This window comes from Astatotilapia calliptera, chromosome 12, assembly GCF_964374335.1.
Source record: "Astatotilapia calliptera chromosome 12, fAstCal68.1, whole genome shotgun sequence".
In the NCBI taxonomy this organism is placed as follows: Eukaryota; Metazoa; Chordata; class Actinopteri; order Cichliformes; family Cichlidae; genus Astatotilapia; species Astatotilapia calliptera.
The window spans coordinates 28,492,367-28,517,584 of record NC_137433.1 but is presented as its reverse complement, the minus strand read 5'-3'; the positions used below and the strand labels follow the sequence as shown (position 1 = coordinate 28,517,584).

Sequence of the window (25,218 nt, the reverse complement as noted above, 5' to 3'; positions counted from 1 at the left end):
TGTTTAAGTGGGTGGGCTTGACATCATCAGGTTAGTGGTCACTCTGAGGGATCGTATCAAAGTATCAGTGTGACCCCTGTCAGGCTGAGGAACGCATTATGCATGCAGTAATAGACAGTATGATCAAGAAAGACTGGAAGAATAGCCGTAATTGCATAAGCCGGGTCACACAACAGGGCAATGCTCCAAAGCCAGCATGTAACACTAAATACAGAGGAATAGAAATTGACTTTTTATAATGAAAGATTTTCTGAATCATCATTTGAATGCACTGGTTAACCACTGGTTAACCACAATAAAGAGAAGAAGTCGCACCTGTAGACAGCATCTTTAATTACCTGACATCACAAAGGTCCTACTGTACTGTACATGACACTGTGGCACTGTGGAGTCAGCATGCTCACAGATACTAAAGAAAAGGTCTTAGTTTGATGTGTCTTTCTTCACGGTTGTGCAAAGACTCATTTTTGTAATCTGATCAGCAAACATAATCTTCCAAAACAAAAATAAAAAAAGAAGAGAAACATTTAAATATCCCAAATTCCAACGACGCTTACTAACCATTTTTTTTAAAAGTGATTAACATTGAAATTTCTTAAACAAATATTGAGCACTGGTCCTATTCCATCACTTGGTGGAGCACAGATTAGACCAACACAATGCATTAGATATAATTATTAACTTTACATGTATATACATATACACTGGTTTTCTTCAGTGGTATATCAGGTGCAGGTATCTACAGTGCCTTTATTTCAGGCACATATAATACATAGTCATAAAACTGTAGTGCAAGCTAATTCCACATGACATATCTGATGACAAACATGCTTTAGTTCATGTCTTTTTTTTTCACTGTGATTTTTTTCTCCATCCAGTGCTATAAAAAAATCTGAGGAAACAGCAGGCTTTTCCATATGTGAGTGTATATACTGTATGTTATTGTTAAAGTTAGTATCCGTGTAGTTTGTCAATTTCTGTGAGCCTCTTCGTTCCTTGTGGCTTTTGTCCGCTGATCAAAGCACAATCAGCATGTCTGTTGAGCCACCGAGGACAAAAAAGTCATCCAAGAATGTCTCCTTTGACATGAGGCAGTTTTTGTAATCCAGAAACAGTCACAAGATACCATTAAAAGAGTGTGGCGAGAAATAGAAAAACCTCTAGTCCCTGCATCTTCACTGGAGCTACATTATGTATCAGGGTGTCTTACGTTATTGTGGAGTCTGCGGCATTGGGTGGAGTGCATGACTTTGCTCTGTTTGTATGCGAGTTGTGCTAATGAAGGAAAACAGCTGAGGACGTCCAGATTCTTATATCACATTTTCAAACAGCTGCATGGAGTTCATGATGTTCTCGTCCTGCAAATAAAACGATAAAGAAAAAACATCTGTCAGCAAATTCAGAAGGAAACAAATGTTCACGCTGATTAGGTCAAAGTTTCAGATATAACAAATGGCCATGGTGGCACTGTTTATAGCCAAAAGAACTGAGTCATTATCAGCAACTGCGAATATAAATCTTCCACCATGTCATGTTTCTTTATAGGGGCACAGATTAGAGACTGAGCTTGTTTTTACAAATATCTAATAGACAACTAATTTCAGTTTTTTGATGTGCTTGATAGAGAAGAAGACTGAATGCAGTCAACTGAGGCAATGCTGTATAGAAGAGTGATGTGAGACACTGAGAAAGTCATGCAGAAAATACAGAAAATGAAATCTAGGGTGTACTTAGAGCCCTAGAAAAACATTCTTTTTCACCAAACTTTATATTCAATGACACTTGAACTGGTGTTTGAGACCACTAACTAAGGAAAAAGATTTACTGAGGTCATCGATCAAGTCATCCCCTGGTGGTAATCCATCTATTACACACAGCCTGTTGGGGAAAAGCAGCAGCATTCAGTCTATTGTTTGTGTTAATTCAAAGTTCTCAGATTGTAATTCTTTTGCGCCTTAGTGTTATCGGTATTTTAAAAAAAAATTGTGTGTAAATAAAGCATGCTACAGTACGTCTACAGTTTGAGTAAAATAACTGGAACACTCTCTGCTCGTTACGTAAATGCACTGGCTTGAATTTTCCATTTTTATCTCTGTTGATTGAAGCATGTTAAAACAGCTGCAGAGCTGCATCAGAGGCACTGACCAATATTTGAGTTTGGGGTAAACAGCACACACAGATGGTCTCAAAATAAATAATGACTAATAATCTAAAAACCCAGTGTTTTACACCAACCAAAACACAAGATAAGTTAGTGTACATACTTTGACCTCAACTACTTGTGAAGTCGGTAAGAAAACTGACATCCACGAAACTGCGCATACAATCTAAAGAAAATTTTGTGGTAAAACAGTTAAGAAACGGGGTCAAAAGTCAATTAATTGCCTCATTACAAGTTTTTACTTGCTGGTAGTGAGTGCCAACACTCAAAACTACCCTTTATCAGGAGATAATGACTTTTACTGTTGCCCAGTTAACAATTTACAGCTTTTGGAGGTGTGTTTTAAAATTTCTTTCTTTTCCAGTACAGAGATGTCTTCCTGGTAAGGCCTACTGACTTTACTGTAAAAAATCTAAGAAAAAAAAACTGTGTTTATGTCAAGGTTGTCTAGCAGACATAAAAAATCTGAAAAAGTAGCCTGCCCAAATAACTAGATGATGAGTAAACACTGTTTTAGTGTTTGTTAACATTGTGTAGATACTGACTGTGACAAATTAAACACCAGGAGCTTAATATAGCAAAATACAGAGGAAGTGCTTTCCTTCAGAGAATGTTCATGATTAAGGATATTAGTTTATAAACATTTTTCAACCAAAATAGTGTATTGATATGAGGAACATCTGGTTCTGGTTATTAACTGCAGAGATATCTTTGAGGATGTGAAGCTGAGTTTTTATCACTGACGTTTTTAAGTTCATGAATTGGGTATTAAAAAAGGAAATTAGGTGTAATCAGGTCTCTTTTCCTTACAGTACTGACTGTGAGAAAGAAGTGGAGACACATATAGAAGAACACAGGATTAAAGGTGATTCAAAAATAAACACGCTATAATTAATAAATACAGAATATGATCATTACAAACTAGAAAGTGTAATATTCCTCCAAAAATAACATGTCAGGGTTTACAATATGTGTGAAGGGAGATAACACTAGTCAGTGTGAGTGCCGTCATGCTGTAGCTGACATTGAACCAAGAACCTTGATCTACTGCAATACTGTAATTGTGATTTACACTGACTGGTGTGTGGGACAAAAAAGTGTGCATCACCTTCTGACAGGTCTCAATGAACTCTTCAATAGTCACTACACCATCTCTGTTCCTGTCCATTTTCTGAAAAAACAGAAAAAATAAGAAGAGAAAGCAGACATTAGTGAGACAATATTTACGATATTTAACTCTTAAGAGACCAAAATGAATGAGTAGGGTCATTTCCAACCAAATTATATTTTACAAAGGGAAAACTTTTCATAAATGGCTCTGTTTGCGTTTATACCTAGACGTTTGTCTTTATCTATGACAGATATTCTAAGATGCTCTAATGTAGTTATGTATGGCTTACAATAGCTTTTATGGAAAAGGGAGTCAATCTGAGCCATCACCAGTCTTTTCATCATAACTTTGGGCATTAGTCATCTGCCTCAAGGCTAAATCTTACTACCCCTAAGTCTGTTATCCATGACTCAATGAAAAACTATAATCTAGAAATTATATTTAATTGTGTGGAATCAGAACCTGAAAGAACTTGTCGACATGTTCAGAGGGTGCTTCATCCCGCACGCAAGGGTAGGTATACCTCCCCATCATGTCATAGATCGACTTCATAATTGCCAGCATTTCCTGAAGAGAAGCAGAGAAGGAAAGGGAGTGAATATAATTCACTTTTTACCTAAAACAGCCAACTGTTTCAGTGTTTTGTTTACCTACTATGAATTTTAAAATGTACAAACTCTATATTATATGATTAAAACGGAAATTTAATTTAGTTGTCCCATCTTGGCTGTTTTTAATAAAAACAAAAAAAAAGCCAGTCTCTGAGAAAGATGAGATTGTATCAGGGCAGATAGATAGAGACAGACAGCCCTTGAGGCTAAATGTCTACATATGTTTATTTAGCTTGAAACTGCCAAAGGCACAATCATCATTCAGGTCACCTATACCATGGAAAACGAGTATAAGAGCTCTCCTTTAAATGTCTGCGACTGGTGTAGTTTCTCAAAGTGAAGCCAATCAACATGCTATTCTCTACAAATACAAACAGGCATATCTGCCCCAAGAAATGGGCTTAATATGCTTATTAACACCTTAATAAGCAGTTAATAAGCATTATTAAAATGCTTATTAACTGCTTAAATAGGACATAATAGTTATTACTAACAAAAATATATAATTCTGCCTGGTTTAAGGCCCCTGATCAGTATCTAGACCCAGAATCTAGATTGAGAAGGTGAGCTAGTGAGTGTGGTTTTTAAAAAAAACAAAAAACATTTATCTTCTTGTAAAGCACTTAAGTGTACACATATGAAATCAGTTATTAGTTGCTTCTACTTCATGTCAGTTTAAACAGTTTTGGATGTAACAAAGGTGACAGAATATGAAATTTGTCTTTGTCTTGTTGTCAAAAAAATGACATATCTTACACGCACGCACGCACGCACACACACACACACACACCTCTTTGGTGATGTAACCATCCTTATTAATGTCGTAAAGGTTGAAAGCCCAGTTGAGCTTCTCGGTGACCGAACCTCTGAGCAACACTGATAGGCCGATGACGAAGTCCTCAAAACGGATTGAACCGTTTCTGTCCATGTCAAACGCGTTGAACAGGAAGTGAGCGTAGGTGGTTGCATCTGTAGATGAAAGAAGATGCGGATTTAATGTGGTGCTTTTAACAAAGCACCCAAAAAAGCAAAGGAGAGGGAGACCCAGTTTTCAAACATTGTTAACAAGTTTTCATGATTGAAGTTGGGACTTTGGAAAGGCTGTTCCAGAGGTTAGCCTGCGGTTTCAATTCTAGAACTAGTTTTTGTGTGTGTTTTGATGCGTCCTGTTGCAACACTGTTGCAGTGCATTGTTCTTGGGTTGTAAAGCTTCGCTTCGCCTTCAATTCAGTTCAGTTTTATTTATATAACACCAAATCACAACAATAATCACCTCAAGGCACTTAGTATTGTAAGATGAAGAACCTACAATACAGAGAAACCAACAACAACCAGACGACCCCCCCATGACCAAATATTTTGGCGACAGTGGGAAGGAAAACCTCCTTTTTAACAGAAAGAACCCTCCAACAGGGGTAAGGGGAGGGAGACATGACACTCTTCCAAAAATGCCTCATGTCATTGTACCCAAATAGATCAATTTTTGTGTCACTTTTCTCCAGAAGGCTTTGACTTGTCCGTGTAGTCAACACCCTTTTAGTCCATGGCGATGTAAAACATATTCAGCCAATAAAGCTGGTGTTTCACTGGTTTCCAGTTCATAGCAGGCTTGAGCACTGATGGCTCCTGGGTTGCTCCTGAGCATCCAAAGCAGCTTCCTCTCATCTGAAGGTGGCAGTCTGGGTATTCTTTCAGACTTTGTCATACTGGACTTTTCAGTTTCAGATTAATTCTGACACACTGTGTATTTTTTAATGCTATTAAATTATTTTAATAGGGCAGCATTAAAGCATGATAAACTGAATTTTAACTGAATATTGCAGCATGTGGCTCTTGTAGCCACATACTTTTACTTCTCATACTAAATGCTTTTAACTCATTCCCCCTTTGACACCTACTGGGGTAACCCTTGTTTCTCTTTCCTGAATGGAGGCATATTTCAAGCCTGCTTCAGGAACAAAATAATTGGGTGTGCATCTTGTTTAAATCTTGTTTAACCTCCTAGGACCTGGCGTCCACACATGTGGACATCACATTTTGGGTCGTCTAGACCAGCGGCCTCCAACCTTTTTTGCGCCATGGACCGGTTTATGCCCGACAATATTTTCACAGACCGGCCTTTAAGGTGTCGCAGATAAATACAACAAAATAAAACTAGTACCGGTACCAAAAAAAGAAGATTTATTCATAACACACGTGAAAAGACCGAGGAAAACTGAGTTAATGATAAAAACCATAACAAAATAACGCTGAAAACCGATAAAAACCCTGAAACACATACATTTCAGACCTGAGCCTCAACTCTCGTGGCCCGGTACCAAACGACTCACGGACCGGTACCGGTCTGAAGCCTGGGGGTTGGGGACCGCTGGTCTAGACCAAAATACTAAATTTTTCTCTACAAGGGCCTGATATCCACTTAGGAGGACATTATACTGCCACTGCTCTATCAAAATTTAAAACGAATGTCCTCATATGTGGGTCTCATTTTTCTCAAAAAAAAAAAAAAGAAATCAGATAATTTTGTTTTTACATTCATCAGGTCCCAATCAGCCCAAATAGCAAAGAGAAATTAAAAATGCATGCCATGAAAGAGTTTGGGTCTTAGGAGGTCAAAGTTATGAAATATAAATCAGGTGTGGAAAAATATGACCCTCAGTCCCTCACTAAAAAGGACAGAAAAAGAGGAGATTGTTTTAATGTCTAACCTCCTTGGGGAAAGAACTGAGAATAGATGGACTTGAATGTCTCCTCATCAACCAGTCCGCTGGGACACTCCTGCTCAAGAGAGGAGGAAAAAGGAGATATACATGTTAGAATAATAATTCAGCTCTATATAAAGCATAGTAATAATAGCAAAGCAATTAGGCTGGTCTCAGCAGAAGGAGCAGCTAGACGCACGTTCTTGAAGCCTCGATACAGAGACTGAAGCTCCTTCCTGGTGAACTTGGTCTGAGCCTGCAGCTGGTCCAGCCCCTCTGGCTGGTGACGCACAGTCGACAGCTCCAAATCACTGTCGCTGCTGTCTGTGGGAGGAAGAGAGACAGAGAGAAAGGGATGGATAGACAGACAGAAAGGAGGAAAAGTAAAGAAGGGGAGAAGGAGAGAGAAGTGATGAAGGGAGGGAAGGATGGAAAGAAAAAAGAGGGAGGATGGGGCAGACATTGAGTGAGAGGATGCAGGTCAACATTCGGAGATGGGGTGTGGGTGGGTTCACACATTCAACAGGAGGAGGCATAAGAGGAAAATGTTCGAAGTTCAAAAGAGAGAATTATCAAAAAACTGCGGAGGAGGAAAAGGCAGGCGAACAAGGGAGTAAAATAAGAGGAGGTACTTTCTTTATGGTGGACATGTCACCAAACTTGGAGGGTCATTTTATGAGAATTCAATCAATGCATCCCACATGGCCCCATCAGAATCAGCTGATATTGTTGGTCAATAATGTATGAGTAGTTTCTGAGCTACAGGCCCTTGAAATATATAAAAGGAAGGTTGAAATTTATCACTTTTTTTATTGCCTTGTTTAAACATAGTTAAAAACTACAACCAAATCAGTTTTAATCAGGTTCAAGCATTTAAAAATGAAAGGCCATTAAAAAGCACTGAATTCCAGCCAATCTCTATGTACTTCAAGGGCCTGTAACTTGGAAAGTATATTTATAGTATAAAAGTAAAAGTTTGCATGCCTTCATTAAACATAAAAAAGTTATTATAGAACAAAAATCAGCCTATCCTGAAGGTAGACGTGTGGGAAATGTTTCAAATCTGGCTGACTTTATATGGAGCGACTTTCAAAACAAAAGCCACCACAGAAAACCTAAGTTTGATCATTTAGATCAAAGACACTTTCTCACTCAAATGAAGTGTCGTGACATTGGTTACCATTGCACACTAAGAGAAAGCACTGCACAGCCGGGCAAAAAGAAAACACTTTTAAAAAAGGAGGGACGTTTTCTCCGTTTGGTTGGACTCGTGCTGTTACATACTCACCATCTTTAGACAGAAAGAACAGAGGTGGAGGAGGTGGACGGGTGTCGACACCGAGATGGAGTGAAAGAGCGTAAATGGAGAACAGTGGGAGAGTGACAGTAAGAGGAAGAAAAAAACAAAAAACAAAAAGAAAACATGTCAAGTCAGATCGGACGCTGTGTGGTTTACACGCTGGGTCCAAAGGAGAGGACTCATGTCATATTCGGATAAAACACCCAGCAGAGCGGGGAAATATGATACGCTGTGAAACATAAACCCAAACCACAGCGAAGGGGATTAAAACTGGAATGTGATCTGCTCTTCAACATTTCTTTACAGTTCATTTATTCTTGCACAATGTGAGAAGAAGATGGCTTCTGACCTTGTCTGTATGGGTGCAGCTGTCAAAGACGGTCATGCTCTTGTAACCCAGTTATATCAGAAAAGGCACCCGGTAGGATGAAATACTTTCTCAAAAATCCACACATTTTCCTTTTTCCCCTCTAAATTTTCAGACTGTTCAATGCATTTTTGCAACATTTCTGCAAAAAAGTTTAATTTGCCTGCTAAAGATTCTAATCTAAAATGAATCTAACCTGCACATTTTTAATAATTTCAAATTCTATTAAAGAAAATAACGCTCATATGATCCCATCAGAGCATGATTATTCTGTATCTCCTGCATGATACAAAATAATACAGAATAACCAAGAAAAACTATTGGTGACGAGAGTTCTGCAGGTCAGCATTTAGTTTGTGGAAATAAAAACCTGATTCATTATGAGCCATAAACATTCAGAGTTACGCCTTACTACAATCTAAAACATGGGATGATGGTAAGTATTCCTACAGAAAGCACAGGTCTGTATATCAACCTTTTCGTTGTAACGAAAAGGCTTTTTTTACTCTACCCACAATCCTAAATTGAAACAGTGGCGTCTGATTGGCGGAGGCATCTGTTACCATGGAAATGTTGAACCCAGGGCTCAAAACTTCAGAAAATTCAGACACACAGAACACAATCTACAAAATACACTGAAAACTATTATAATACATTAAGAATGAAAATGGCAGACTTCACTTTGCTGGGATTTGCAATGCATTATGTAATAATGTAAAGTGTTAGGCATAATTTTAGAAAACTATCTTAATCGTTGATTTCTCTTTGGATAAAAGTAAATCAGTTTTTCTTCTTTGTTTTACTCCTCATTTATTTCTTTTAGAGAGGTTTTATGCAGTCAAATAGCCTGTGCCCAAAATGCTTTACTTCTACCTCTAATTTAATTACATGTGAATGTTCCATGTATAGTTTGTAACATAAATAAAAGATAAAATGTCAAATTTAATGGAATCTGGTGAAATAAAATTGACTTGATTGGCAAAGATTCAATTTATAAGCACATTTTCCTTAATGATTTATTATCTGAATAAATAAACCTTTTAATTATATATATCACCTGTATTTAACTGAAAATTATTGCTTCATTGAGGGTGAAGAATCATGTTTTCGAGGGTGCTTAAACATGTTAATGTCCACTAAAGTCTTTAACTGGCCTAAGTAATAGCTGATCTTTCACGTACTCCCCTGGCTGGAGAAGTACCCTGGGGGTACTTGTACTGGTACTGGGGAATCATTGCTCTAACAGAAGTGATTTCTGTAGCTACTGTACTATACACACTCTGAGGTACTGGGAAAGTATGGTTGTTTTTTTAAACATGTGTCAATTTTAATGTCACTAACTGTCACTAAAACACGAGCCAAACTGCTGCACTGGTATTACCATGATAGTTAATTCCCCCTTTAATGCCCCAGTGCTGCAAATACTCACCAGACCATCAAATATGTATTCATGCCAAACTGAAATCAAACTATTTACTCCTGTTTGAAATTAGTATTTCAGGAATCAGTAATACACTGTGTATTTCTATAATTGCCATTTTTAAAAGATTTACATATTTAAAGCTTTGGGTTAAAAGAATATACATGTGAGCAATTATTACCAGAGGTTGATAGGGACTGACTGTCAACTCACATCAATTATTCAGCTAACAAGCTTTAAAATGATGCCTGTGTAAAACCAAGCCAAAAAAAGTCTTTATTGTTTACACCATCTGTGGCTGTCTCATGTCTCTTACAGCTATGTCTTCTTCTCTCTTGATAATCTACACGTATCCAAATTGGGTCAGACACATTCACAACATTCACAAATTGCTCCGTGTCTTTCCTCCTCCTCACTTCCCCCCTCCTGTGGCATCTCACCGGTCTCAGTGATGTCGATCAGGCCCAGCAGGTGCATCAGTTTGAGGAACATGATCACCAGGCAGACGATGCCAACTGTCTGGAGTCCCTCCGTCTCCCATCTTACACTCATCTTCCCCTCTTCTTCTATCTCGTCTTCTCTTGTTATTTTCCTTGCCTCTATTTCGACATCACTGGACTCTCTATAGACACCTGTCTTAATCCATCTGCCTCTCACAGTCTCACTCTTCTCCACTGCCTTTTCCTGTCTCTGAAACAGTGTCAGTCACTCATCACTCTTTTTATGTCACATTTTTTTCTTGATGATTCTTTATTTAGCTCTCCCCCTCTGCCTTTTTAATTGACTGCCTGTTTTTTTTTGTTGTTTTTTTACCCCGGTGATCTGTTGTGCTCCAATGAATGTTACAGGATTTTTTCCACAATTAAAAGCAGGGTGTGATGGTCCAACTCCCTCATGAACGTCAAATGCTTCAGATGAGAGTAAAAAATCCCCCCAAAAAATCTGGATCACCACGTTAATCCACAGGAAATCCAATCACACAAAGAGGAAGCTCAAATATTCTCACACCACATAGATTAGGTTTTTGGCAAAAAGCTGAAGCTGGCTTGGGATTTCTCCAGTAAATATTATTCCTGCCGTCAGTGATAACAATAAAAAAAATTATCCAAAATTCACAAGGAGGTGCATCAGGAAAATCCACCACAGAACAAATGACTGATGCTGTGCAGCTTCCTCCTCTATAGCCTCCCTCCATATCACACCTTATTCTCTGCTAATTAACCTCTGAACTCCTGAGGAAGCAGAGAAAGTTGCATTTCTCCCATTTCCATCAAAACAACCTCAACACGAGACCGGAAAATACATCAAATCAGTGCAGGACGGCTTTAAATAGGCATGGCTGACAAAGATTAGAATGATTTCTGCTAAATGTGACAAGCGGAAAAATAATTTGCCTTTAAGGACACAGAGAGGGTGGTGACAAAGGTCAACAGGTGTCCTGAATCTCATTTTCCCAGTCATCTCCGTGATCCACTTTCTAATTGTTCCCCCGTCTCTCTTGGGATCTGCAGCACAGATTTAATGCCTCGGTGGAGTCCTGTCACACACTCATTCTCATGTAATAAAGAAAAACAGTGAGACAAGGCTCCCTCAGGCCCTGTGACACTTGTTCAAAGCTCATTTTACTGTGTGCCTCCCTCTAGTGGAGACTAAAGAGACAACATGCACAAAGTGCATGATGTAATATGAGGATGTAATTCCATAGACTAAGAAATTGTTTTTCTCTCCATTCACAGTTATGTCCATGCAGACCTTCTATAATTTCCTACTCATTCAATTTGAAACTTTAGCAATAAAATCCAGCGATAAATCATAGATAACAGAGTCTACCATTAGTGGATTGTATTAACTCCTAAGATCATAAGATGCAGCTTCTTAAGCATATTGCTCTAAATAAACAGCATTAACTGAAAGTGACATTCATCTCACATCATTTGTTTTTCAGATCCTGGAGGATGGAGCCATTAAAATAAGAAAATAATAATTAAAAATGACAGCTCTTACATTAAGCACATACGGGGCTGATTGATGATGCTGGAGGTGACCAGGATGGACAAGATTAGAAATAAGTACATCAGAGGAACAGCTCAGGTTGAGCAGTTTGGACATGTGCAGAGGAGGCAGGATGTTAAAGATGGAGCTGCCAGGGAGAAGAAGTTGAAGACCACAGAGAAATCTCATGGATGTAATGATGGAGGATCCGCAAAGGGAAGATATGGCAGAGGAGGACGCTAGAGACAGATCTGCTGTGGTCTGATAGTTCCCTCAACTCATTCGCACTTTTATAATATTGCTGCTCAAATTCACGGCAGGCTAAAATGACCTTTAGGCCACCGGGAAATGTTTTGGTGCTTCCACTTGCCAGTCCACTACTGCCTGCTATTTTGATTTTATTGATTCACAGTTCAAATAAATCTTTTTATCTTTTACTGTGCCTTAGCCCCTCAGCTCATCAGTGATCTGAAACAAACAGCATTAAAGCTCCTCTCACTTTTAGTTGATTGCCTTCTGATTGGCTGCCCCTTGCAAACAGAAGGTGGGCTGATATTATAGAAGTCCAAGAGTAGAAAAAAGTGTCAAAGCTAAAGTCTAAACCCTGAGCTTTCCTTTCAGAGGAATTAATTGCACATATGCTGAACTTATTTGAAACTTTGGCCATATTAGATAAAACAAGAAGAAGCACAGTAGGTCCTGTTTAACTGAAAGCATTTTCTAAATGTACCAGCTTTGGGAAATTGATGATACGAATCATAAATTCTGAGTAATTTATTAAATTGATCTAAAGGGCTTCTAAGAAACATGAAAATGAGCAAAGAAACCAGAGATGAACAGAGTGAAATACTCACTTCCTCCTTATCTTTTCTTACCGTACACTGACGCCACTTGCCACTTAAAATATCCAACACAAACCGCCAGTAAAACACCAGATACTGGTATCAGAAAGCCCCGAAATAGGGCTCATACATCTCTAAAGCCAAGGCTACCTCTGCCATCGATTTCATCCCAAAATAGGTCCTGGACTGATCCCAAAAATCGACATCAGAGAGCACCGGCCTGAAAGGTCAGTGGTTTGGTTTTAGATCACATCACTTAACTGAACTATAAGCACACACACATTTACACAAACACACACAACAAGTGCCAATGAGTGAATATTTTTCGTAGGGTGAAATCAAAGGAGCTTTTGTTGAGTGCTGATGATATAAATAATTCATCAAATAGGCCACGGCATCTTCTGATTAATAAGCGACCACTAATGTATTGCTGATGCTAAATGTGGAATGTTTTAGCACATACACAGTACCAAAATGGATTCTGAGATAGCCTCCTGATGTGGTTTAAAACATACTTTAATAGATATTTGCCTGTCTGGTTCCCCCACGAGATTATAATCAACTCTGTTGTGAAAACACTGAATTAATGAATATTTAAAAAGCCTGTTGTATTGTATTCTCAATGATGAAACAACGAATCTTTTATAAACACAACTTAAACTCAAAACGTTGAGGCAGGAAAATGTGAAAAGAAAATTAATATCTTAAACTGCAAACACAAAGACAGAAAAAAAAATGAGGCGACATAGAGATCAATTAATTTCAACAAAACCTCTTGGGTTACATCTAAGGAAGACCAGTTCAAGGACCAGTCCTGCTTGTCATCCAGATGTATAGGGATTGCACCAGTTGTGACTGAAAAGTGGTGCAATCCCAGACAAATTAACTCTCAATTAATATTAAACTGTGGTCTTATCAAAACATCCATAGTACCCGTCTTTGTTGCTGCTGATGGAATCAACACACTCTTGGAGCTAGAAGATCTTTACCACCTCATACCACAATACCTGTATTCACTTTAGATTTAACTTCCTTTAGCATCACACTTAGATTTTGATTTATTGAGCTCTTGACTTTCCATTTACCACACACACACACACACACACACACACACACACACACACACACACACACACACACACACACACACACACACACACACACACACACACACACACACAGTAGCATGAATGTAAATGACAGAAAAAAAAACTCACTCATCACTCATACACCTGGAAGAAGTCACACTGCCAGGGAAATTAAATTAGTGCACATAATTGGAGCTAATTTTTCTGAATTTCAGGAGCTAGACTCCACCCAAAACACTCCTCTTCCGGTCATATGTCTATAAATACCTACTTGCACCACACACACATTTATTCTTGTTTCACCCTCTCTCTGCTCTTTGTCTAGTTTCCACCCGTCTATCCCAATGAGGCATTCCCTAAACCGCAGCCCCTCGTTATCAATAATAATAACGAGAGGCAACTGTTGTGCTTTGATGCTTTATAGATAAAACTGGACTGGATTGAATTGAATTTAACATTTTGCATTTTGGGTTGGTGTCCTACTGACATGAATTAAATAACATAAACAAAATACAAACTTTCATTTTTATTGCATATATAGTTTAGCTTAAAAATGTGGATTAAGCTTTCCTGCCATAAGATCCCGATGCACATATTCAAGATTAAAAACAAACAAACAAACAAAGAACCTTAACTGAGTGTGAGGGTGCATGATTTAAAGGGCACAACCACAAACCCTTCAAGTTGCTTCACTGCATGCTTCTTCAGATACATACATTTCTCATTTCAGCATTAAACAGTAGTATTTTTATATTAATATTAATGTTAACTTTACAGTATTAAAGCAAAAGCTGATTAAAATTTTGTATGTGGTGTTATACCAGTTCCAGTTCATTGTATTAAACTGTAGTAACTGTTGTAATCAAGTGGTTTAAGATCAGGTGACTGACTTGGCCATTCAAGAATATTCCACTTCTTTGCTTTAATAAACTCCTGGGTTGCTTTGCCTGTATGTTTTGGGTCATTATTGTCTGTATAATGAAACACTGGCCAATCAATTTGACTGCATTAACTGGATATGAGAGGACAGTACGTCTCGGAACACCTCAGAATTCATTAGGTTGCTTCTGTCCTGTGTTACATCATCAATAAACACTAGTGTCCCAGTACCACTGGCAGCCATGCACGCCCAGGAAATCAGACTGCCTCCACCGTGTTTTACAGATAATGTGGTATGCTTTGGATCATGATCTGTTCCACACTTTGCCATCATTCTGGTAGAGACTGATTATAGTTTCATCTGTCCAAAGAATATTTTTCCTAGAACTGTGCTGACATTTTTAGATGTTTTTTTTTTTTTTTTAAGAAAGTGCAATCGAGCCTCTCTATTCTTGAGTTTTATCAGTGGTTTGCATCTTGCAGTGAGCCCTCTATATTTACTTTTCATGGTAGACTTGGATATTGCAATGCCTAACCCCTGGAGAGCATTGCTCATTTGGTTGGCTGTCTTTAAGGGGTTTGTCTTCACCATGGAAATGATTCTGCGATCATCCACCACTGTTGTTTTCCATGGACGTCCAGGTTGTTTTGTGTTGTTCAAATCACCAGTGCTTTTTTTTTTCTTTCTCAAGATGTACCAAAGTGTAGATTTTGCCACTCCTACTATTGCAGAAATTTGTCTAATTGTTTTTTTTTTCTTCTGTTTTTGCAGGTTAAGGTCGGCTAGTTTCACCTGCATGGAACACTTATTTGACTGTACCACGTCTTTTCACAGCAAAATCTTCCACATGTAAGCACCGCACTTTAAATCAACTCCAGGCCTTTTATCTGCTTAATTGATAATGACATAATGAAGCAATTGCCCCACCTGCCTATGAACTAGCCTTTAAATCAATCGTCCAAATACTTTAAAAAAATGGTGGCACATGTTGAGCTGAAACTCCTAAACCCTTCATCCAGATTGAACATGGATACCTTCAAGTAAAAGCTGAAAGTCTACACATTATGTCCATCATATAATTTAAAATGGAGTATGTTTCAGTAAACGGGTAAAAAACAACAACAAAACCCCCCCCCAAACAAACAACAACTTGTGTCAGTGTCCAAATATATATGGACCTAACGACCTAATGTAGAAAAAACTTAAAATCCATCCAACTACAATAGCAGATATATATTCCACTTCCTGTATCGGTGATGACGCAAACATTCTGGTGACAAGTACTTAAAGATGATTAAGGCAATTAGAAGATGATCCAGGAGTGGGATAATGACACTGCAGTTGGGAAAGTCTTAGTGGGAGATGTTGAAGTAGGTAGTTAAATAGATGAAGGCACATGATGGGAATTTTGGAGGCTACTCAGGGATGGCCAGTGTCCTTCAGGGTCCTGGAGGAGTACTCGGGGCTCCATATTTAGGCGGTCTCAGAGAAAGCTTGTTCGATACTTTATGTATAATTGATGTGAAGTAATGCTAAACCTGGGTGTAGGCTCTAGTATTGGAGGAGAAGAGGAGGAAGAGGCAGAGGTGGTGTTGGAGGAACTGAAGACAGTAGAGATTGAGAGGAGTGATAAATTATGTAAGGACATTACTAGCGTTTTTGTTGAATTTATTACTTATGATGCCGAGCCATATGAGAGGCACTAATGTGCCGACTGGAGCCTTCCGGCTGTAATTGTCTTGGCACAGTGACTGTAGGGCACTCTGACTCGCTGGCCTTCAGCCCAAAACTCTAGTCAAAGGGAAAAAATGCATCATTCAAAGAGCAGTGTCTGATGTTTCTTTTGCTGTCCTAAAGGTACGCTGCCTGTTAGCCCTTCAAGGCTTCATGAAGTATCAGGCATAATAAAAGCCCATTAAACTTTTCAACTCTGAATATAACATTAGAAAGAAATGTTAAAAGCCCCCAAATATTACAACATCTACAGAATTTCGAAAAAGAAAAAAGGGAAAAAAACATTAGAAGTACTTTAATTGGATTTTTGTACTTCACAGACAAAATGTGAACAAAGACTCAACAGAGACGATGTAGTCGTGACCTTTTTTCCACTCTTCACTCAGGCTTTTTTCAAAGACCCTTGTGCTATAAATAAGGCTGCTGAGGTTTGTCAACATGATGTCAATTTCTGATTGAAACATAAAAACTAGGACATTAATGCTTTTGAACATTGAAGTGAAAAAGGTCATGCACTGTTATCTTATTTGAAAAAAGCACACAACATCTAAGAGTTCAATATGTTCTGTCGAATGGGCTCAAGTTCCTCCTAGCCGATGTGTCTGACTCATACACAATATAAAACTTCGATGTAGCTTCCAGATCAGAAAAATAAAGCCAATGCAAAGTGTCTAAAAGCTGTATTCAACATGAAAATTACCAGATGGAGATAGCTGTGGTTTCAAAAAGATATTTGGCAGTATAGAAGTTTATTTCTGTCTTGTCCTCTGTCACCTACCTCCCCTGTTTCCTGCTCAGTCACTCATTCCGAGTCATATTAAGATAAGATAAGATAAGATAAGATAAGATAAGATAAGATAAGATAGAACTTTATTAATCCCTCGGGTGGGTTCCTCTGGGAAATTCGACTTCCAAAAAGCACAGCAACGACCGAAGTTACAGTTACAGAATTGTTATATATATATATATATATATATATATATATATATATATATATACACACACACACACACACACACACACACACACACACACACACACACATATATAAATACAGAGACAAATATAAATAAAATATACAAAGGGGATAAATAGAATAAATAGGAATAAAAAATAAAAATACAAGTGAATTGCACATTTCAAGTATTGAGTCTATTAAACCTTAAAGCAAAGGTTCCTATGCTTTTGTCACTTGAAAGTAATAACTAATAAGAATAACGTATAAAGCTTAATATTGTATGGTTGTTATTTACATAGCTCTCCTACAAATGCTACCCTGGGGTAAATGCGTTTTTTGGTTAAGAGCACATTAGCTGTGCCACCTGTTCATAAAGAACTTGAAATAAACTGGACTCCAATAAATATGAATTAAACATTTTGAAAAGTTAAATTTCAGTATCTTAAATTACTCCTGTACATGTGTTTCATAATTTGTGAACACATGCTTTTACCTGTGTGTCTGCTCTACTTATATATGTATATTTCTTTCTTTATTTTTATTTTATTTATTTATTTTTTACAATGAGTGTTGTAATTTCAAACATTTATTTCTTATGATTTAAGCTCACAGAGTCATGCTTATAGAAAAAGTAAGCTTATTGTTGAAATTGCACTCCTTATATTAATATATTAACAAGTAGTTAAAACATCTTTGCACTGATAGAAAGAGGACTTTCATTGGTCCATTAAGCTCATACTGGACTGTATGTGGCCCACTATGTAAAATAAATTTGACATCTCTGATGTGAAGGGCTCATCAGCTGCTAAACACCACAGTTTCTTCGTCTTCACGTCTATGTTTCATGACTTGCGTTTGTACTTTTCTGTGATGTAATCTAGACAGTATAAAATAAACCAAAATGAACTTATCTTAGTTTGTTATAGGAGGCAGTGTGGACATCACTATTTGATCACTCTCCAAATGATTGACATCCACTAAGAAAGACTACAAATACTAGAGTTAAATTTAAACCCTTTAGATATGCTTAAAAACCAGCACAATGGGTCCTGTTGGTTATATTTGTCCACATATTATTTTCATATATTGTCTATAAACGTATTAATACTTAATAAATATTATTAATCAATTAACATGTAAGCAACAAGTTGTAACTGTTCCAAATTTCATTGGTGATAAAATTCAAATGCAGAAAACCGTTGATTGGCTGAAGCGTACAGTTTATTAAAGATACAGTGATTAATACTGGAGTATTATTTCCTGTGTTAAAACTAAGTAATCAGAAGTCTTGGATAAGTCCAGCTGTGTTTACTAGGAGACAGAGTTTAATCACAGAGAAATCTGATCATGCGGTGGCGGCCTTTAAAAGTCCAAAAGTTCTTAAATGTCAATTTTTCACGAGCTCATCCTGACAACTTTTTCTTTTTTTGGGCAACCCTTTACACAGTTTGTTTTGCTAAACTCTCAAGGGAGCAGACTATCTTTATTTTCATAACCAAATTTGGAAACAAGCAATGTTATGTAAAGATTTTTGTAGAAGTGTTTCCATAATGGCATGCAACACCACAGTTTATTACATAAACCATAAACCGCATTAAAGCCTCATAACTTAGAATTTATACGCAGTATACAAACATTTAATAAATGATTTATAGCACACTATAATGTAAGCAGGTACAAGTGTTTATACATGCACATGTAAACAGTAATAACTCATTGAGTGGAGGCTGAGGTCTTATAAGTTCAAAAGGCAACATGATACAACTCAGCGGTCTTAATGTAACGTTATAATTGTTGATTGATTATTATTAAACACTTTTGATATTATCATATAACTAACCTACAGTGCAGTGCACTCAGGCAGTGCTTAAAGGTGTATAAAAGTTTACCCAGCAAAGGCTGCAGGTGGGCTGTTACCTTCAAACGAGGACATCGGCTCCAGGATCCCAAACTGCTTGAGAACTGCCATGAAAAGGATGATGACCACGCCGATGGCGAAAAGCTCCATGCCCTGGATCCCCATGACTTCAGAACAGGCAGGAGCCCACTCAGGGCCAACCAAGCCCCCGGGGATAGATGAAAGAAAGCTCGGGTTGATGCGAGTTAGCGCTCTACTCAACAACAAGCGGTGTCAACAGGGATGAGCCAAGAGGCAACAGGAACCGGCCTGGTTAGTGGGTGACTGCATGAAGCTGTCTCCAGGCCCAGGAAGCAGCATGAGAACCAGCTGGATGAAGGCTCCTCTAATGTCAACACTGATGCTGAAGTGGAAAATATGTGGAGGCTGACATATATGGAAAATCTTCCTCTCTGGACCCATGAGAAAAACTGGGAGCTGTGTCACAGGCCATTTATTAGATCAAGTTAAAGGAGACTTTTAGAGCTCACAGTGGAAAAGACACACGTTACTACTCAGCCTCTTAATCCGACTATTATCAGTCTTCGCTGCATAGCGTGGACTAATAAATCACATCTTGGTTTTAGATTAAAATGTCATTTAGAAAAAGCAAAACAATGCGGTGCAGCGTCGGTGTCCATTTTCATGAGTTTGCACTCATTTACTAGGAGAAAGTCAGACTGAATAGGACAGGCTTATTGAACAGAACATCCAAGAAGAGAACGTGAAAAACCCAGGTCTTCTCATCTTCCATGCCATAAAATGGCAAAACAGCATTAGAGATCATAAATAAATCACTCCATTACAATTTCGAAACCGCATGAGCAATCTCTAAAACCTCAGCTCTGGAAACAAAAAACACTTCTTGTTTTATCTGCAAGCTGAGAACTATCTGACTCTCTAACCTCAGCGGTATCCACTTTAAACGGACCGTCCAGTCAAGACGGAAAAAACTGAACTTTGCTCAAAATAAAAAAATTCGGATGAAACAACAATCTACCCCGAAACTGATGGGACTTACTTGATGTTTAAAATCATTTAAACAATCACTTTTTTCTGCTCTCGTACTCTTACAATAGGAAGTAATCCCCACGTCCACCATTCAAGCGTAAATTGAGCGTCCACAGTTAAGTTTAAACTTGGCATCGCAGTCCACTCTTCATTGTTTGGCCAAATCCAAGTCCAGATATGGAAGAGTATGACCCCTGAGAGAACATACTCAGAGCAGCAGCAGCAGCAGTGTCCGGGAAGGGAAATCCTGAGAAACTGAGAGTCGCTGTGGGGAATGAATCCTCCCCCCTCAGTGTCTGCCTCACTCGCATGCACTTTCCCACCCCTCTCCTCTTTCTCTGCAGCTTCCTGAATTAATCTGTTGCTGTTTCTTGCTACAACTTTTCACCCCTCAGCTCAGTTGCTCCACCTTAAACCTTGTGCACATCCCGTCCTTCTACTTTTTTTTTTTTTTTGAACCTCTGGGTTCCTCCTTTTCTTCCCTCTGTCTATATGTGCTCTGGAGCTTTCAGCCTCCTCCTCCTTCCCTCTCTATCTCATCCGTTGTTCCATAACTATGGCCAATAGCAGACTTTCTCCCCACTCTGTTGAGCTCTTTTATGCAAACTATTCATTCTGCATCCACCTTTTAAGGCTTAAAACATTTTGGGGAGCAAATTGCAGTAATGCTCATCTTGAAGAGCCCTCGATAAATGGCCTCTGATAAAGAGCTTTATACTGTCAATAAATAGCTGCTATCCGCATGTCACTTTGCGGCCGTTTTGCATCTCTTCCGTGGTTGTTTTTTCTTCCTTTTCTGGCTACTTTGTGTTTCTTTGTGACAATTTTGCACCTTGTTTTTGCAGATATGCAGTATTCCTTTTGAACATGTGCCATCTTTGTATCAGCTTTCTGTATTCTTTAATTGTTTTGCATTTTTTGTGGCTACTTGAGTCACTATGTCGTAATTTCTTGCGGTTTTTAAGCTGTTTTCCCTTTTCTGTGTTCCCATTTTGGTCTATTTTGCATCTGCTGTAGGTGTTTTATTTTTCTTTGTATTCATTTTGTGAGTGTTTTACTTTTCTTTGTGATGTTTCTGTACCTCTTTGCAGTAATTCTACATCTCTTTGTGGTTATATTGTGTATTTTTGTAATTTTTCTTTTTTGGTCAGACTGTATTTGTGTTTGTTTTGCATCTTTTTTGCAAAATGATTTCAGTATCTTCTTGTCATTTTGAAATTTTTGTGCACATCTCTTTTTATAATAGTTTGTTGTGTCTTTGTGGCAACTTTGTAAGATGATTTATTTTATTTTTTTTATTCTGGTACATGTTTTTAGTTATTTTGTACCTTAATTTTGCATCTTATAGCTTTTGTGATATTATTATATTGTTATATTATTTCATTAATCCACATATGATACACATTACACCACTGTGGCTCTGCCAGCTCCATTACTGTCACCATCCTCAGCTGATCCTGTTTGCATATGAGGGCTGGAGTCAAGAATTCGAGGTTGAGCAAACGCAGAGATCAAATAGGAACATCAGCCTCCCTACACGTGTAACTTCTTGATCTTTCCACTTATCTGTTTTACTCTGAATCAGACGTATAATGAGTCCTAATTATGCATCGCTAAACCATTTTAATGATTACACAGAATTACTGGAACATGGTCCACAGTTTGCCAAGGATAACATGGAAAAATATAATTGAGTGAGTATCAGCGTGCATAAGTATGGTTGTGTGAGTGTGTGTTTAGCAGGTCAAAAGAGGATAACTGATGACTCTGCATTTGCTAATGCATCAAGATAAGATGTGTGTGTATGTGTGTTTGTGCGCGTTATTGTATTGACTTGGATGGAGAAAGGAGATGCAGATGGGACGCTGGAGTGGGAGAGATCAATATCTCTGTGGTGAGGTGGTGGAGATCCCCTCTGTTTTTCCTGCTTTTTGTGAATTTAACCAGAAAACCCGAGGTCACCTATCACTGACAGAATCACGTCACTGGTTACTCTGTGGTGGGATTTATAATGAGTGTCAAACTTACATTTTTCACACAGCTTTGAAGGAGGATTTGACAGGAGACAAGCAATAATGAGCCAACATTAAATACACACACACACACACACTGCATGCATGTATCTGGGCATGTGTGTATACTTATGAATAATTGTGTATGGGTCTATTCTGAGAAAATATCAATGCTGGCGGATTTCCGTGTGCGTGTGTGTGTGTGTGTGTGTGTGTGTGTGTGTGTGTGTGTGTGTGTGTGTGTGAGAGAGACCATTAGGACACTAACAGGGTTTAAAAGGTAGGCTTGTTGCTGATGCTGACACAGCAGTCGGTAAATAGGAAGAGAGGACCCAGACTGTTTCCTCTGAGTCAGACATATCAGCAAAGATCTACTGAGATTGGAAGACACACTTAAATAACACTTAAGCCTCTTCAGTACAATAGCACCAATTCACAAGAAATGACTCCTTGCTTCACAAGTTTTAATATTTACATAAGAAGTTTGACCAGCGACTAAAATTAGAACTTCAAGCTACAGATTAGAACACAGATGTTATTGCCTGTGCGCTGACGTTGCTTACCAGTGCACCACCGTGCTGCCCTCAAATATGGAAGCAATACCTTTTCATAGAGTATAAAGAGACAAAAACATAATTTACATGTAGAAATTACTGGCTATTTCATTTGTTACACCTGTTCCAATCACAACCCATGCATTTAGCTATGTAGAAATGATTAAAATGACCTGCTGTAGTTCAAACTGAGCATCAGAATGGGAAAGAAAAGTGATTTAGGGGACTTTTTATAAAGATGTTTGTTCTATACTTTTCGAATGTTTCATAATCTTGTACCGTCTCTGTTCAGAAAAAAAGAGACGGTCTGGAAAAAAAGTGTGAAAATGGATGAAAGTGCTTTGTTGGTGACAGAATAACTGCTCGTTACAACCTGGTATACAGAAGATCATTTCTGAGTGCAGAACACGTCGAACCTTGTAGATGATGGGCTACAGCAGAGAGAGACCACACCAGGTGTCACTCCTTTTAGTTAAGAGTAAGAAAACTAGAAGCAACTTCACTAACAGACTGATTCAATTCCTAAAAATACACAATATCTGACTGACAAATTATCATATTATCATTAATATTTGTCATTTCAACTGCTGTAATATTAATACTGTAAGTAAGTAATAATGTGACATTGTCTGTTCCTACCTGAGCGGTGGTACCTGGCTGCACTGTGGCCACAGTGAGAGAGGCAACTGGGCCGAGAGAGGCGCCTCCTGGCCTCCACAGAGAGCGCAGCCATCACAGCTCCCATAATCAGCTGAACTGTCACAATAGCAAGACGTCTAACAGGAGAAGATCCAGATTTTAAATGACTGAATGTAAATGCTTGGTCGTGGAGATCAATGCTAACAAAATGCTTACAAATGTCTGAGCCGCCCGCCAAGTTTGACTCCGAGCACTGAAAGTCTCAGCTCAGCCTGAGAGGAGGCAAACGAGCAAATCTCACCTACTAACAAAGGCAAATGGAAAAAGCGACAGGTGAGAGAGACGTTTGTGTGTGTGCGCGCGTGTGTGTGTGAGGCCACATTTGAAAATCTGTTTGAGTTTGCGACACCACGTCACAGCGCGAGAGGGAGATAAAAAAGAGAAAAGGATCAAACAGCACAGCAGAGCTTCTGACCTTTCACATCACACATGTAGCAGACGCCCCGACATTTCTTTTTTTCTGCCTGTCTCACTCCCTTCCTGTCTTCAGATCGTTCACCTCACATAAACATAACTTCGACTCCTACTGTCTCACAAATTTCTGTGGCTCTGGAAAGTCAAACAACTCCCCAATATCTGTAGTACCTCCAAGAGCATAAGGGAAAGTTTTATGCTTGTCTCTTTTGTGTAAAGAAACCTTAATGTAGTGCTGTTCAGCAATACTGCATTTGGATGTACGATCAGACTCATGCACACAGACGCTCAGACAGCAGCTGTGAATTTAACAGACTGCAAACAAATCTGGTTGCTGTAGAGTTTTTCCAAGTAAAACAGCAATTCTTCTCCATTTTCTCCAGCGATAGAAACTCTGTTTTAAACATACCTGCAGATTTCCTCCACACAAGGGTTAATGGATAAAATAACCCAAAGATTATGTAGTTATCCAGGAATGCCGTAAAACTGCTCATGTATATCTAAAAATGTAATCATAAAGGAATATAAAGACAGGTGCAGCTGTTCAGCCTAGGAACAAATGAAGCAAGGAGGGAGTAAGAATCTGAGCTCCAAGGGAACAATTAAAGCAAACACACAGTCCCACTGCATGTAAAAAATATGACACGTGTACATTTTACAGGTCCACTAACTCTTTGCTTTTAGTTTACTCTTACAGTATGCTTTGAGTTATTATCCATTTCCATCCCATCATTAATAAAAACTGCTGGCACATTTCCACTGGCAGATGTTATGGCATGGGCCACACATGTCCATGCCTTAACATTGCCTGAGCCATGCTTTGTTTCATGAGCTGCTTCTTTCCTCCTCTATACTTTCTCTCCCCATCATTCTGGTACAAGTTAATCTTGGTTTCATCTGCTCGAATCTTTTTTTATCCAAACTACACAGACTGAGTCTAATCTGACCTTCTTGTTCTTGAATGTAGCCAGCGGTCTGCACCTCCATGTAAGTCTGTATTTACATTCATGAAGGTCTCCAAAAGTTGATTCTGTACATCTGGACGTAGCGTTTTGTGGGAGAAACGTTTCGTCACTCATCCATTCAGTCTCACCTGACTGCAGGTTTCCCCAATTATAAACTTATAAACAGTAAATTTCCATAATGACTGAAACCAGCCCACTGAAGGAACAATGGACTGGGAGGTCAGTTCCTTAATCATAATTATGCAAATTCTCATGACCATTGATCAACAACCACTGATCAATGACTACCATTCACAGAGAGTTGGGGAATGGCTGCAGTCATAGAATTGTAAGATGGCGAAAGATGTACCTTTAGGCCCCCTCCTCGATTCAGAGATGGTCTTTCCCTTTTCATGTAAATGACCTCCTTGACTCCGCGCTCAAACCAGCGTTCCTGCCTGTCCAGGATGTGTACATCCTCATCATTGAAAGAGTGTCCACTGGCCTGTAGGTGTAAATAG

The 25,218-nt window shown here is 38.5% G+C and overlaps 1 protein-coding gene across 3 annotated transcripts in view; it reads right to left on the bottom strand.

Moving 5' to 3' along the window:
- Positions 1-316: 316 nt before the first annotated feature.
- kcnip3b (Kv channel interacting protein 3b, calsenilin) overlaps positions 317-25,218 on the bottom strand; it is a 55,861-nt gene continuing 30,959 nt past the window's right edge. For 2 of the 3 annotated variants that reach the window (XM_080308822.1, XM_080308821.1), the window contains 8 exons: positions 23,496-23,583; positions 23,280-23,416; positions 6,785-6,909; positions 6,592-6,661; positions 4,674-4,852; positions 3,735-3,839; positions 3,270-3,332; positions 317-1,358 (listed from right to left, as the gene is read on the bottom strand). In XM_080308822.1, the coding sequence (XP_080164948.1) occupies positions 1,311-1,358; positions 3,270-3,332; positions 3,735-3,839; positions 4,674-4,852; positions 6,592-6,661; positions 6,785-6,909; positions 23,280-23,416; positions 23,496-23,583 (815 nt within the window). In that variant the 3' untranslated portion in view covers positions 317-1,310. The remainder of the gene's footprint in view (positions 1,359-3,269; positions 3,333-3,734; positions 3,840-4,673; positions 4,853-6,591; positions 6,662-6,784; positions 6,910-23,279; positions 23,417-23,495; positions 23,584-25,218) is intronic. The other variant, XM_026186866.2, reaches the window with a different exon arrangement.